At 56.8% G+C, this 12956-nt stretch overlaps 1 protein-coding gene across 8 annotated transcripts in view; it reads left to right on the forward strand.

Annotated features, from left to right (window-relative positions):
• Nucleotides 1–12956, forward strand: part of SCMH1 (Scm polycomb group protein homolog 1) — a 75586-nt gene that overhangs the window by 33151 nt on the left and 29479 nt on the right. For all 8 annotated transcript variants that reach the window (XM_075437721.1, XM_075437726.1, XM_075437725.1 and 5 more), the window contains 2 exons: nucleotides 127–215; nucleotides 1511–1754. In XM_075437721.1, the coding sequence (XP_075293836.1) occupies nucleotides 127–215; nucleotides 1511–1754 (333 nt within the window). The remainder of the gene's footprint in view (nucleotides 1–126; nucleotides 216–1510; nucleotides 1755–12956) is intronic.

The following is a 12956-nucleotide window of genomic DNA, read 5'->3' on the forward strand; positions in this document are numbered from 1 at the left end:
AGGAGGAGGGTGGTGTGGAATCACAGTGTGTGCCCGCTGCAGAGCTCCCATCAGAGCAGGCATGTGCTGCTGGACCCAGTGGCCCCCGCAGCCTTAAAGTCTCCATCTCTGCTTTCTTCTCTGCAGGCTTTCGGCTGAATGCCTCCTCTTGGCCCATGTTCCTTCTGAAGACTCTGAATGGAGCAGAGATGGCTCCTGTCCGGATTTTTCACAAGGTATTTTAGTGTCTTGTTTGTGAAGACATCTTGCTGGCATGTCCCCTTTACTGCAGAGCACCGAAATCACAGCTGGCCTCTCGTGTCAGATCTGCTGATCCCAGAGGAGATGAACATTGCCCGGCTCGGCCACGGTGCTGCCGCTCCAGCACAGGTCCGAGCCCTCTGCCGCTGTGTCAGCGCAGCGCGGAGACGCAGACACAGCTCTGCTGAGAATCACAGAATCACAGAATAGTAGGGGTTGGCAGGGCCCTCTGTGGGTCACCCAGTCCAACCCCCCTGCCCAAGCAGGGTCACCCAGAGCAGGGGGCACAGCACCGCGTCCGGGCGGGGCTGGAATATCTCCAGAGAAGGAGACTCCACAGCCTCCCTGGGCAGCCTGGGCCAGGGCTCCGTCACCCTCAGAGGGAAGAAGTTCTTCCTCATGTTCAGACGGAACTTCCTGTGCCTCAGTTTGTGCCCATTGCCTCTTGTCCTGTCACTGGGCACCACTGAAAAGAGCTTGGCCCCATCCTCCTGACACCACCCTTCAGATATTTGTAGGCTGCAGTGCTTGGGCTTGAGCGACGTGCTTGTTTTCCGCCTGGGCTGCGGGTGCTGCTCAAAGTTAGGACTGCAATCGGTGAAAGTCAGCACCTCTCTGAGGCTGATGTACCAGGGCTTGCAGGGAGTGCAGATATTGTGAGGCAACGCTGCAAGTATGATGTGGTAGTTTGTATTCTCAGGCCCTGAGCGAAGGCAGAGAGGGACAGCAGCCAGTCTCGAGGCGTGCGCTGCGGTGTGGGACGGTCGGTGTGGCTTTAGGGTGTCTCGGGTGTAACAGAGGAGGAAGAGCGAGCCCCGGGCAAGGATGGGTGGCAGATCGCTCGCATGTCCAGCAGAGATGAAGGTGGGGGAAGAATGATGGAGAGAGACTGTCAGATCTCAGGTTTTCCTGCTCTGAGATTACAGGGTGAGAGTGTCCTACAGAGGCTTTCTCTGGAGCCTTTTTTCCTGCCTGTGTCGCACGACAGACTTGCCGCGGGGTGCAGTGTTAACGTGGCACTGTCTGGATTTGGGCCAGCAGCCAGGTGGTGGCAGAGCAGTCAGTAGTGGACTTCGTTGCCTCTTGACTTAAAGGGCACTGGTTGTGTAGCTAGGCCAACGTGTGCACACCGAATTGGGGTTCAAATCCAGCCCAGCAGCTCGCTTCTTCATCTGCTGGTGGTGGTGAGTTTGCTGATGGAGGGGACAGCCCTAGTCTGGGGAGGCACTGGCATATCCTTGTTGAGCACATTTTCAACTTCTCCTTTTAGGAACCACCATCTCCATCCCAAAACTTCTTCAAGACAGGTATGAAGCTGGAGGCAGTGGACAGGAAGAACCCTCACTTCATCTGCCCGGCCACCATTGGGGAGGTGAGAGGTTCTGAGGTCCTCATAACATTTGATGGCTGGAGAGGTGCCTTCGATTACTGGTGCCGATATGATTCCCGGGACATCTTTCCCGTAGGCTGGTGCTCGCTGACTGGAGATAATCTGCAGCCCCCTGGAACAAAAGGTAAGGCCCACGTTGTTGCTTAGCTGTCTTCCTCCTCCACTCAGCTCTCAAAGAGCGGCAAAACAGGCAGAGGCTAGCAGCAAGGACACCTGGGTGCCCTGTCTGGCTTTCTTCCTGCTGCTTCACGCGTGGTACAGGTACAGCGATCATACCTATGGCAGTGTAACAGCCTGGTGTCAGGGTCGTCTGTAAAGGTGGGCAGGATGATGGCTCTCTGGTGGGATGGTGGTGCTCTACCACGTTGCTGAGTTCTGCTCCACTTCAGGAGTTTCCTTGGAGTCTTTTGTGCGTCTCTGGAACAGACAGTCCTAGGAACTTTTTCACCATGGGCCTGGGCTATTTGTGGATATAATAAGGGAATAATGAAAACTATTAAGTTGCAGGACTGCGCCTGTTTGTAGTTCTGACAGTTATCTTGCTCTGTTATCTTGTCTGCTGTGAACATGAAGAAAGCAGGTCTGAATCAGGTCATACCTGCCTTGTCCCTTGACCTGTGATTGTTGCTTCGGAGCGGTGTTGGGGAACTTGCTGCCTTGCGAAGGTCCGAGCGTCGGCTGTTGAGGTTTTCAGATGTGTCTCTAGCTTGCTAGCATTGCAGATGTGCTGAGAACCACGGAAGCTGCCGTTGTCCCCGTGCACATCCCTCCGGCATTTACCTGGCTGGCAAGTCCAGCACACGCCTGTCAATGAAATGAGAAGCAGGAGAGCAACCTCTCTGCTGGAGCTGAAGGATGACTTAGGAGAGGCATTTCTCCGATGAGACTGTTCCTTCTGAAAATGTAGGGTCAGCTTGTGCTAACCCCTCGGGCTGGTGCGTCCCTCGACATCAGCCATTGCTGTCCCCGGGCTGGAGGTCGGGGTCGGGGTGGATTGCCTGAGGTCGTCCCGCCCGGCCTGCGCGCAGGCCAAGCTGCGGGCTCCCCTCGGGTGGAGGCGATTCCTGTTGTGGTTGGGAACTGAAAGGCACTCTCGCTGTTTATCTTGGATTTCTGCGTTTGGCCTTGGTGTTCCCAGCTTCTCCCTCGCCTCTTGCTGTTTGTCTGCTGGGGACCGCCCGGCCGGTGGCTGGCCCCCCGGCAGTGCCCTGGAGGCAGGGGCTCTTGCCCAGCCCCTCCAACGTGCTTCTCAGGTACTGCACGAGTGGCAAAAGACACGTTTGTGTTGGGTGGGAATTGAGGGTAGAAGGTTTCGGGAGTAAGGTGGAAGCTGGTGGTGCCTGGTGCATGCAGCTCTGTTCGTCTCCAGCCTCCCTGTGACAGGGACTGAAGCTGTGAGCGAGCAGAGCGTCTGGAAATAACGCCCCGTCGTGGGGGCAATGGCGTGGTCGTTTGGAGCCATCCTGAGAAGCATTTGCTTCCCCCCTTGGCAGGCAGCAGTGACAGGCTCTCCCTCTCGCATTGGCTCCATCAACAGCAGCTCTGCAGTTCCTGCTCAGGTGCAAAACTGGTCAACCCCAGAAGTCTCATCTCCCCGCTCCCAGGCAGAAGCTGCCCTTGCTCTCAGGCAGGTTTCTGCTCTCTTTGCCGTCTTTTTCAAATACTGGAGCAAGAACAGGGGTTGGCAGAGGTTGCATGAGCCATGAAAAAATGCTGTGGAGTCAGGATCAGCCTTCTCTCTGCAGTATTTTACTTTCCTCTCTGCGGCTACCCCCTCCCTTTCCTGCCCCAGACTTTCCAATTTCCACTTTGTGGGATTAAACCAAAAGAAGGGAGCACTGGGAACTTTCCTCATCTGTAATTAAATTCCTCCCTTGTGCCTTTACTCCTTGGCCCTGCTTTGGAGGAGGGTTGAGCAGAGTCCTCCCAGGACCTGCGAGCAGCTCTTGGCAGGGCTGGAGGATGCTTCATCGCAGAGGGCTCCCCCTTTCCTTCACCTCCAATAGAGCTTCCCCGTGTGCCAGCCTGGAGCCCGCAGGACCACGCAGCGGAGTGGGGGAGGTCCCCTTTCCTGTTGGGAATTCCCCTTAAATCGGGGAGACCCAGAGATGTGCAGGAGGCCGCTGCTAACCGTGGTTGTACCAGGCTCAGCTCACGCACTGGACCTGCCCTGGGCCGATGGGTAGTGGCAGGGTGAGAGGCTTGGGAGGGTTGGGAAGTCCTGCGAAGAGTTAACTCCGTCGAGACTGCTGGCTTCCTGGGGCTGAGCGAAAAGAGGCCTCGTGAAATGAGCTCATGTTCAAGGGAAGCAGAACTTCAAAGAGGCCAGGCGTGTTTATTTAATGCTGGTAACTTAATTCAGCTCTAATCTGTCCCTTCTGCTGGTTGCCAGCAGAGGTGGAGGAGTACAGGGCTTCTCCCGGGCACGTCCCCTCTCCGGCTCCGGGGCCTCCCGCTCCCACCAGTGTGTGCTTAGCTGGGGCGGCTGGGCAGGGTGCTGGTGGGGCTGGGGCCCGGCCAGCCGCGCCGAGGGGAGCTTTCCGGGGGGCACACGTGTGTGCGAAGGGAGGAAGGGGAGGTCAAGCGGCGAGGAGGAGCAGCTCTCTGCGCGCCAGGTTGGTAACTGCGTCGCTGTCAGGACGTGCTGTCCGTGCGGTGGCCTCCCGGCACGGCCCCGCCGCGGCCGGCGGCCGGATGGCTGCGGGCTCCCGGCTGTGTCCGGCAGCTCCTCGCTTGGTGCCGCACAGCGTGGAGCCGGGGGGTTCCAATAAACGCACACCGCAGGGGGAGCGGAGCTCCGGGGGTGCCTGCGCACGTGGTCCTGGTGCTCTGCTCCACGCCAGCCGGCGGGCTGGGGCTGGAGGTCGGCTCGGGGGGCTTACGGAGCGAGGCGAGGTGGGGCAGAGCTCGTCCTGTGCATCCTCCGCTTCTCCACGCCGGCTTGGCTGCGGTCGGGGGGGTCAGGTCCCCGGCACCATCCCAAAGGGAGGGGGGTTTCTGTGGGGTGCAGCAAGCTTCTTCCAGCTTCCCACCCCTGCCAGCAACCACTCCCGGGGCTGTCTCTTGGGCAGGAACCCACGCTGGCCTCCTCACACGTACCGTCCAGCGTCTTATATGTCTCTTCATGCTTCCTACATGTGTGCTCTTTTACCCATAAACACATATCCTGGGCGTTTAGTCACGGAGGGTGAGATGGTCTGCCTGTTGAACCCAGTGCTGCGTGGCAGCCGTGAGCCCTGCTCCAAGGGCAGGCTGTGTTGGTGGCGGTGTCTGCAGTCTCCTTGCACAGGAGGTGCTCGTGACTGGTGGGTCTGCTTCAGAGCGGTGTTTCATCGGCGGCCGGGAAGGCCATAGTGATGACATCGGGTTCTCGAAATCACGACGGGCTCTGTACCAAACAAAGGCAGAAATCACCGGTCTTTACCATAGGTGGACGGGCCACCTTTATTTAACTCGGAAAAGGAACATGTGTAAATTTTATATATGTTTTATAAATAGCTTTTTCTGACTGTTTCCAGAAGAGCTGTTTGCACATCCATTCTTACTGAGTCAAGCCGTCATCCTGGAGAAATACTGATTAAGAAATATTAATCTATCGCAGCATATATACATAAACCGGCTGAATTAAGGTTGCATGAGGCATCGAAACCAAACTTACTGCAAAGGTTTTGGACTTTGCTGTTGCATGGTGGAGTCAGAGTTTCAGAATTAGGGCAAAACAGAGGGCAATGGTGTTTCCCCATCTTTAGACATTGCAGCACACGAAAGCGGGGCCAAAATACACTGCGTGCTCGTTACTAACAGTGTGGATTTTTTCAGCAGAAGACCCTGAAGGTGTGCTGGGGAGGAAAGGAATTACCCACATCTGCCAGGCCGGCGTGCCTTCCCGTTTGAGTCATGGAGTGACTCAGCTGACGTTGTAGTAGATGCTGTGCAGGAGGTAGCTGATATTTCTCAACTGAGAGCTTCAAGGTTTAGACGAAGTTGTGACACACATAAGGGGTGCACGAGTCTGTGCGCTGTGGCAATGTTAGGTAGAAACGTAAACTGGGAGGAAAGCGGAGATTGAGGGAGTAAAATACGTAGGTCAGCTGTTGTGGGTTGTCCCAGTGGGCAGCTGAGCCCCCCACCAGCCGCTCGCTCACCCCCCAGCAGAATGAGGAGAGAATCGGGAGGGTAAAGGCGTGCGAACTGGTGGGTGAGGCACAGACAGCTGAACAGGGGGAGCAAAAGCTGCACGGGCAGGGCAAAGCCAGGCCCCCCCTCACCGCTGCCCATCCAGGCAGCGTTCAGCCACCCCGGGAACGCAGGGCTCCGTCACGCGCAGCGGTGGCTTGGGCAGACAAACGCCCTCGCTGCCATCGTCCCCCCTTCCTCCTGCGTTCCCCCGCTGCTGCTGCCGAGCACGGTGCCGCACGGTCTGGGATGTCCCTTGGGGCAGCTGGGCTGGGCTGTGCCCCCTCCCAGCTCCTTGTGCCCCCAGCCCGCTCGCTGGCAGGGCGGGGTGGGACACAGAGACCTTGGCGCTGGGCGAGCCCGGCTCAGCGAGAGCCACGACATGGGGGGGTTGGCACCGCCGGCGTGGTCACAGATCCAGAGCCCAGCACCGGACCCGCTGAGCGGGGGCTGGACTGGGTGGCCTTCAGAGGTCCCTTCCATTCCATCGTTCTGTTAAAGCAACAGAACTCTAGCCCAGGCAAAACTAGTGCAGTATTTTTGAAAAACTTTTTGCCTGCATTTTACTTTTTCTAAGCTTCCTGCTCCCTGGGGAGTCCGCGGGCAGCTCCAGCTCTCGGGGCTCTTCAACAGGACAGAAACAGTCCTGCTCTCGGGTCACGGACAAGCGGAGCACAGGTTTGGAAAGCTGCTTTGGAGAGTCCTTCTCCATTATAAGCACTATAAAAAATCGATATTTATGATTGACCTACAGAGGAATGTTGCTTAGTTACTTTAAATCCTGTCTGGGGAGAAAGAGAGCGAGATATGGACACACAAAGGGAGGTGCTGCTGCGAAGGTTCAGGGCAAAACGGCTCGAAGAGGGAAATATGAGACTGTGATAAAAATCACCGAGAAGAAAGGAGAGAGAGATAAGAGGCTGGTTAATGATTGTGGTTTCCAGGGCCACCTGCCCTCAGCAGGGGGGTGGGATGAGGGAAATCGCCCATCAGCCCAGGCATGGTCTTGTGGAGAGATGTCTCTGCCTCTCTTCTCCGTGGGAAGTTCAGGTTTTCACAGCTGATCTCAGACTAGAGGAAAGTTCAGTTCTTTGTAGTCAGGGAAACACACGTTGGGAGAGGACCCGTGAGAAGTCCTTTTGCTTTCCTTAGTGGTTTGTGGGATGGAGAGCTGTGAGCCCCTGGGGGAAGAGAAACCAAAGCCGGGGTCTTCTCAGGTACCTCTGCGAGGCGGCTTCCAGCTCTGAGCTCTTCACCCGCGGTGCTGCGCTGAGGAGTCTGCGTGCGCCAGGTGAAGGGACCCAGGCTGGGGAGCAGGGATGAGCAGGTGGGGTCGGGGCTTTCTGCCTGCGTGTGCTGCTGGTGGGCGCAGGAATCTGAGGGTTTCTGCAAGATCTGGGTCTTTGCACAAGAAAGCATGTAGAAGTCTCTTATTTCACAGAATCACAGAATGGTCAGGGTTGGAAGGGACCTCTGTGGGTCACCCAGCCCAACCCCCTGCCCAAGCAGGGTCACCCAGAGCAGGCTGCAGAGCACCGCGTCCAGGCGGGGCTGGAATATCTCCAGAGAAGGAGACTCCACAGCCTCCCTGGGCAGCCTGGGCCAGGGCTCCGGCACCCTCAGAGGGAAGAAGTTCTTCCTCGGGTTCAGCTGGAGCTTCCTCTGCTCCAGTTTGTGCCCGTTGCCCCTTGTCCTGTCGCTGGGCACCACTGCAAAGAGTCTGGCCCCGTCCTCCTGACCCCCACCCTGCAGATATTTAGAGGCATTTCTAAGGTCCCCTCTCAGCCTTCTCTTCTCCAGGCTGAACAAGCCCAGCTCCCTCAGCCTCTCCTCGGAGGAGAGATGCTCCAGTCCCCTCATCATCCTCGTAGCCCTCCGCTGGACTCTCTTCAGTAGCTCCTCATCTTTCTGGAACTGGGGAGCCCAGCACTGGACACGGCACTGCAGATGGGGCCTCACCAGGGCAGAGCAGAGGGGAAAACGTTAGTTTTAAATTTCAAAGAAACACATGCATTTTTCTGGGGCTTATGCTACAGGATCAGGAACTGTAGCTGTGTTTTATCTCAAGAAGTGCGAGATGTTTACAGGCCCCCCCACCCCGAGCCGTTCTTTCAGCTGAGCGCTGGTGGCCCTGCGCGTGCTGCCCGCGGTGCGGCTGCTGGCAGACGCTGTGGCAGGGGCAGTCCTGGTGGCCTCTGGGGAGCAGCTCGTTCTCCAGGTCCTGAGCAATCCGGATTTAACCTGTTCCTGCAGAAGGACCCTCCCCGCACGCACATGCGTACACACCTCTCCCGCGGTGAGAGCATCCCGTAGGTCGGCTCGGCCACGTTTAGGACGTCGCTGCTGGAGGCCGGGGGAGTGCTGTGCCCTGGAAAACGGGGTGCAGGTCACACGCAGCCCGCAGCAGCCCGCCCACCGTCACAAGCGTGGCCATCAGCGTCTGTAGCTCAGAAGGTCCTGTGCCATTCCTCCCTCCGTCTGGGCTGTGCGTCCGGCTGGTGCCGAGTTCCTCGGCGGTTCCCCAGCGGGTCGCTTCCACCCTGTTCCACCCTCCTGGGTCCCCCGTGACGGAGGGGGGTGACGCCTGTGAAAGCATTAAGGCTGGGTGGGCCAAGCTGGAAGCAGCTCCGGCGCTGGAACTGGGAGGAGTGGAGTTGCTGCCTTGGCAGCAGCCCAGCTGGCCCGGCCAGGTCGGGGAGAGCTGATGCGGACCCCGTCCTCCTGGCCGCTGTGCCAGGGCTGACCGGGAGCTGCGGCGAGGGCACGGGAGACCCCGGCGCGGCTGAACAGCAGGAGCTTGCCGTGCCTGCCTTCGCCCAGGTCTGCTGCGAGCTGCCAGCACGCTGCTCCCTCTCGCTGGGCTTGGCTGCCTTGGGAGCGTTTCCCTCTGCAGAGCAAGCAGGAGTTCATAGTTTCAGATAGTTGCCATGGGGATGTGTTGCAGTGGAGCTCGCTTCCACTCCTGGGTTCGCCGTCTGGTGCGTGCGTTACACAGCCCGAAGAGAGCGCAGCGTGCTGGCAGGCCTGGCTTCAGGAGGTGCCGGAGAGGCACAAAATGCTGACCGTCGACAGAAAGTTCACGAAGTTCTTCACCTCTCGCCTCTGTTGCTGCCATGTGATTTATTGGTCAACTGCTTGGTGTCTTCAAATGAAGATGATGATCAGATGCTAGATTTTCTGCCCATGGGCGAAGGTAAAGTGTATTTTATGACTTTATTTTTGATGTTGCTTGGTTTCTCTTCCTCCTTTGGGGCGAGAACACAGCAGTGGGTGGAGGAGCCTCAGCAGCAGTAGCTGGCAGGGTAACTCTCAGGTGAGCTCCTGTGCTTTACTGCTCGGAGGAGATGGAAAAATATTAATCAGTGTCACTTCAGGACTCGGCTGGGGTTTGGAGCTCATACGCGAAGCTGGGTGACGTTGGTCTGTGTTGGGGTGGCTGGATTTGGGACCACACGGGTAGAGCTTATCCACCAGCAGCGGGAGAAGGCTACACAAAGAAGTTCAGCTTTTTCTCTTTTACCCGCGAGTCGAGCGCACGGGCAGCCGCGGTACCGAGGTGCCGCTGCCGGTGGGACCGCTGCCGGAAGATCCCACGAAGAAACTCTAGAGCTGTTCGGAGCGCGGAGCGGAGGCGCTGAGCAGCACTCCTGGCTCAGCTCGGACGCGTCTCGGAGTACGCACTGGAGGTCTGGGCGCTTGCAGAGGAGCGGCCCAGCTCTGCGGGAGGGCGTGCTGCTCCTCGGCCCTCCTCGGGTGCTGACGGGGCCGCTCAGCACGCAGCGGTCTGGCGCAGCGGGAGCGGGGAATCCGGCGTGTCAGAGACCCGATGTGGCTGTGTGGGGTCTTGGGGCTGGCAAGAGCCTCTGAGGAGAGGAGCTGACTCTGGAGGGCAGTTTCCACCATCCCCAGCCTGTCCTTCATATCAGTGTCTAGGCCTTCCTCCCAACTTGACTTTTCCTCGTGTTTTATTCGAAAATATTTCTTAACCCAGAGAGGATGGGCTGTGTTCAGGACTTTTCTTTCTGTTTTCAATCCTGCTTCCTGGCCCAAAACAGGGTTTCAAAAATCTCAGGGCGCTGGCGAGCCTTGGCAGGACGTTTCTACAGGAGCCTCGCTGCTGACACCTTCCTCTCTGTGGGTGGATGATGCTGGGGTCAGCGCCCCATTTCTGCAGGATCTCTGACCAGTAACAACGCTGCTGCTGACGGGACGTGGTGCAGGGCTGTGCTGGCCCAGGCTGAAGGTCTGAGGGCTTTCAGGAGGGCACTGGACAAACTCAAGGAGGAGCTGCAGTCCAGGACTTCTATTTCTGTGGGTCTAAAAGCATCTGGCTCGGAATGTCTGGAGCTGCTGGTTACAAGCAGCGGTGATCTCTGCCTAACCATCCTCTGCTGCCGGGTTTGGAAGCAAGAGTTAAATAAGCTCAAAGCATGCCCAGTGTAAGAGCTGGTGTATCTTTAGGAGGGCCACAGCGAGCACACAGTTTCCCATCTAGATGAAGCATTTAAACACTTCGGGTTAGGAAGTTTCTCACTGAGGTTTTAAGGCTGCACCCCCAGTTTGTGCCTGCCATCAGCACCCACATGGCAGCCGGTGGTGACGGGAGCTTGGTCCCTCGCAGGGACGCCGCTTCTGGTGCAGGCAGGTGCCAGAGGAACCAGGATGATGGACCAGACTCTGCTCACAGAGGTCTGTACAGGCTTCGCACGGTTCATGGGGTGGTTGTGACTGAAGCAGCGTATGCGAGAAATGGGCCCATTTTGGTGGGGTTTCACAGGGACTCCATGGGAGCAAGAGCATTACGTCTTCTTCTTGTGACCTGCTGGGTAATTTCTTCTTTTTTTTTTTTATTGTTTCCTCCCCATTTTTTGGAGAGGGGAGGTAAATGCTGTTAAGCCCAGCTGTAACCCTGGCTGTGGTGAACAGGTATATGTTGCCACGATGTGCGCTTTTATTGAATCTAGGAACTTCATCCTGAACACACCAGCCCCACTTTTTATGATAAGCAGACCTTTTGCTGCTTGTCACAGTTCTCCTCTTGATCTTCGGTATTTTTATAACTTCTGAACAGCTTTAAAAAGGAACAAAAGGTGGCATAAACCGCACCCACCTAGCAGTCTCCTTGTTCTTTGTGCACTGATACGTTGAAGGTGTTCTGCTAATATTTAACCAGGAAGCCAAAGCTAAAAAAAGAGCTTCAGAGAAGATCAGAACAAGCAGAAACCCCAGGAACAATCCAAAATAACCTGAATACAGCAAGAGTACAGAACCATTCTCAACATGGGGTTTTGGAAACCCACTGGTAATTAACTCCCAGGGGCAGAAGACGTGATCAGTCAGCAGATGGACTGTGGTGGCCTCTCATACCACATATTTTAACGGAATGTGTGTCCTTGAGCTAGCTGGATCTAAACAGCAGTAGAGCCGTGCTGTTGCAAACTTCCCACGGGCTGTAAATCTGTGCAGAACCTAGTGACCTCTCTCCTGCTGCTGGTGTGGATCAGGATGCACAACCTGGAGCCTTACCCAGTCTGCAGGTTGGTTGCTTGCTAAGACCGTGGCTCCTGGATTTTCTTGAGGACTGCTGCGCGGACCAGACATGTGTCAGTCATCCCTGGTGCTTCTGGCAGCCCTCTGTGGGTACACGCTCTGCTGACGGCCTCTCCTGAAGCAAGAAGCCTGGAAGAGCTGCGGTACGGTGGTTTTCCTGAGGTGTAGAAATGCGTTTGTTTGTGGGTGTCTTTGACGGGACCAAAGGTGCCGGTTCTGCTCACGTGGCATCTGCTGAGCAGCTCCGGGGGTCACGGGTGGGCTCTTGCTGCTGGAGCACTCGCCATGGGCCCTGTCGTGCAGGAGACCATCTCAGCCTGGCTTTGGGGTAATCAAATTAAGCTGGAGGATTGAAGTTCAGACTTTGACTTGCTGTTGTTCTGACTTTGCCAATAAATACGGGCATTGCCGTTTCTCTTGGAGCTCCCTGATTGCCCCCGTACGTCGTCTGTTCGCCCGCTCGTGCATCCCCTCAGTCGGGAGCTGGAGTCTCAGCTCCGCCCATGCGTTTCTCACGCTTGCGCTGCCCAGCTCATTTCTCATCTCCTTTTTGTCGTTCAAGATGTCTCTGGTTTAATTCCACAGCTGATTAAAACAACACAGCATTACAACAGCTTAATTTTTGCGGTGGGCTGGAGAAGAGGAGACTGACAGATAGGCTGGAGAGCTGGGCAGAGAGGAACCTGATGAGGTTCAACAAGGGCAAGTGCAGGGTCCTGCACCTGGGGAGGAACAACCTCATGCACCAGTACAGGCTTGGGGTGGACCTGCTGGAGAGCAGCTCTGCGGAGAGGGACCTGGGTGTCCTGGTGGACGACAGGTTAACCATGAGCCAGCAGTGTGCCCTGGCTGCCAAGAAGGCCAATGGGATCCTGGGGTGCATCAAGAAGAGTGTGGCCAGCAGGACGAGGGAGGTTCTCCTTCCCCTCTACACTGCCCTGGTGAGGCCTCATCTGGAGTACTGTGTCCAGTTCTGGGCTCCCCAGTTCAAGAAGGATGAAGAGCTACTGGAGAGAGTCCAGCGGAGGGCTACAAGGATGGTGAGGGGACTGGAGCATCTCCCCTACGAGGAGAGGTTGAGGGAACTGGGCTTGTTCAGCCTGAAGAAGAGAAGGCTGCGAGGGGACCTTATAAATGCCTACAAATATCTGAAGGGTGGGTGTCAGGAGGATGGGGCCAAGCTCTTTTCAGTGGTGCCCAGTGACAGGACAAGGGGTAATGGGCACAAACTGAGGCACAGGAAGTTCCGTCTGAACATGAGGAAGAACTTCTTCTCTCTGAGGGTGACGGAGCACTGGAACAGGCTGCCCAGGGAGGTTGTGGAGTCTCCTTCTCTGGAGATATTCAAGACCCGCCTGGACAAGGTCCTGTGCAGCCTGCTGTAGGTGACCCTGCTTCGGCGGGGGGGTTGGACTAGATGACCCACAGAGGTCCCTTCCAACCCCTACTATTCTGTGATTCTGTGATTCTGTGATTCTGTGACAGGGGGATCACAGTAAGCAAGAGCACAGGTTGTGTTGCAGACAGCTTATTTGGAAAAAGAGATGGTGGGCTGGGGACAGGAGGAAAACTGCGGATTTGGGGTGTGAAGAGGGTGATT

The sequence above is a fragment of the Opisthocomus hoazin genome, chromosome 17, assembly GCF_030867145.1.
Source record: "Opisthocomus hoazin isolate bOpiHoa1 chromosome 17, bOpiHoa1.hap1, whole genome shotgun sequence".
Classification (NCBI taxonomy): domain Eukaryota; kingdom Metazoa; phylum Chordata; class Aves; order Opisthocomiformes; family Opisthocomidae; genus Opisthocomus; species Opisthocomus hoazin.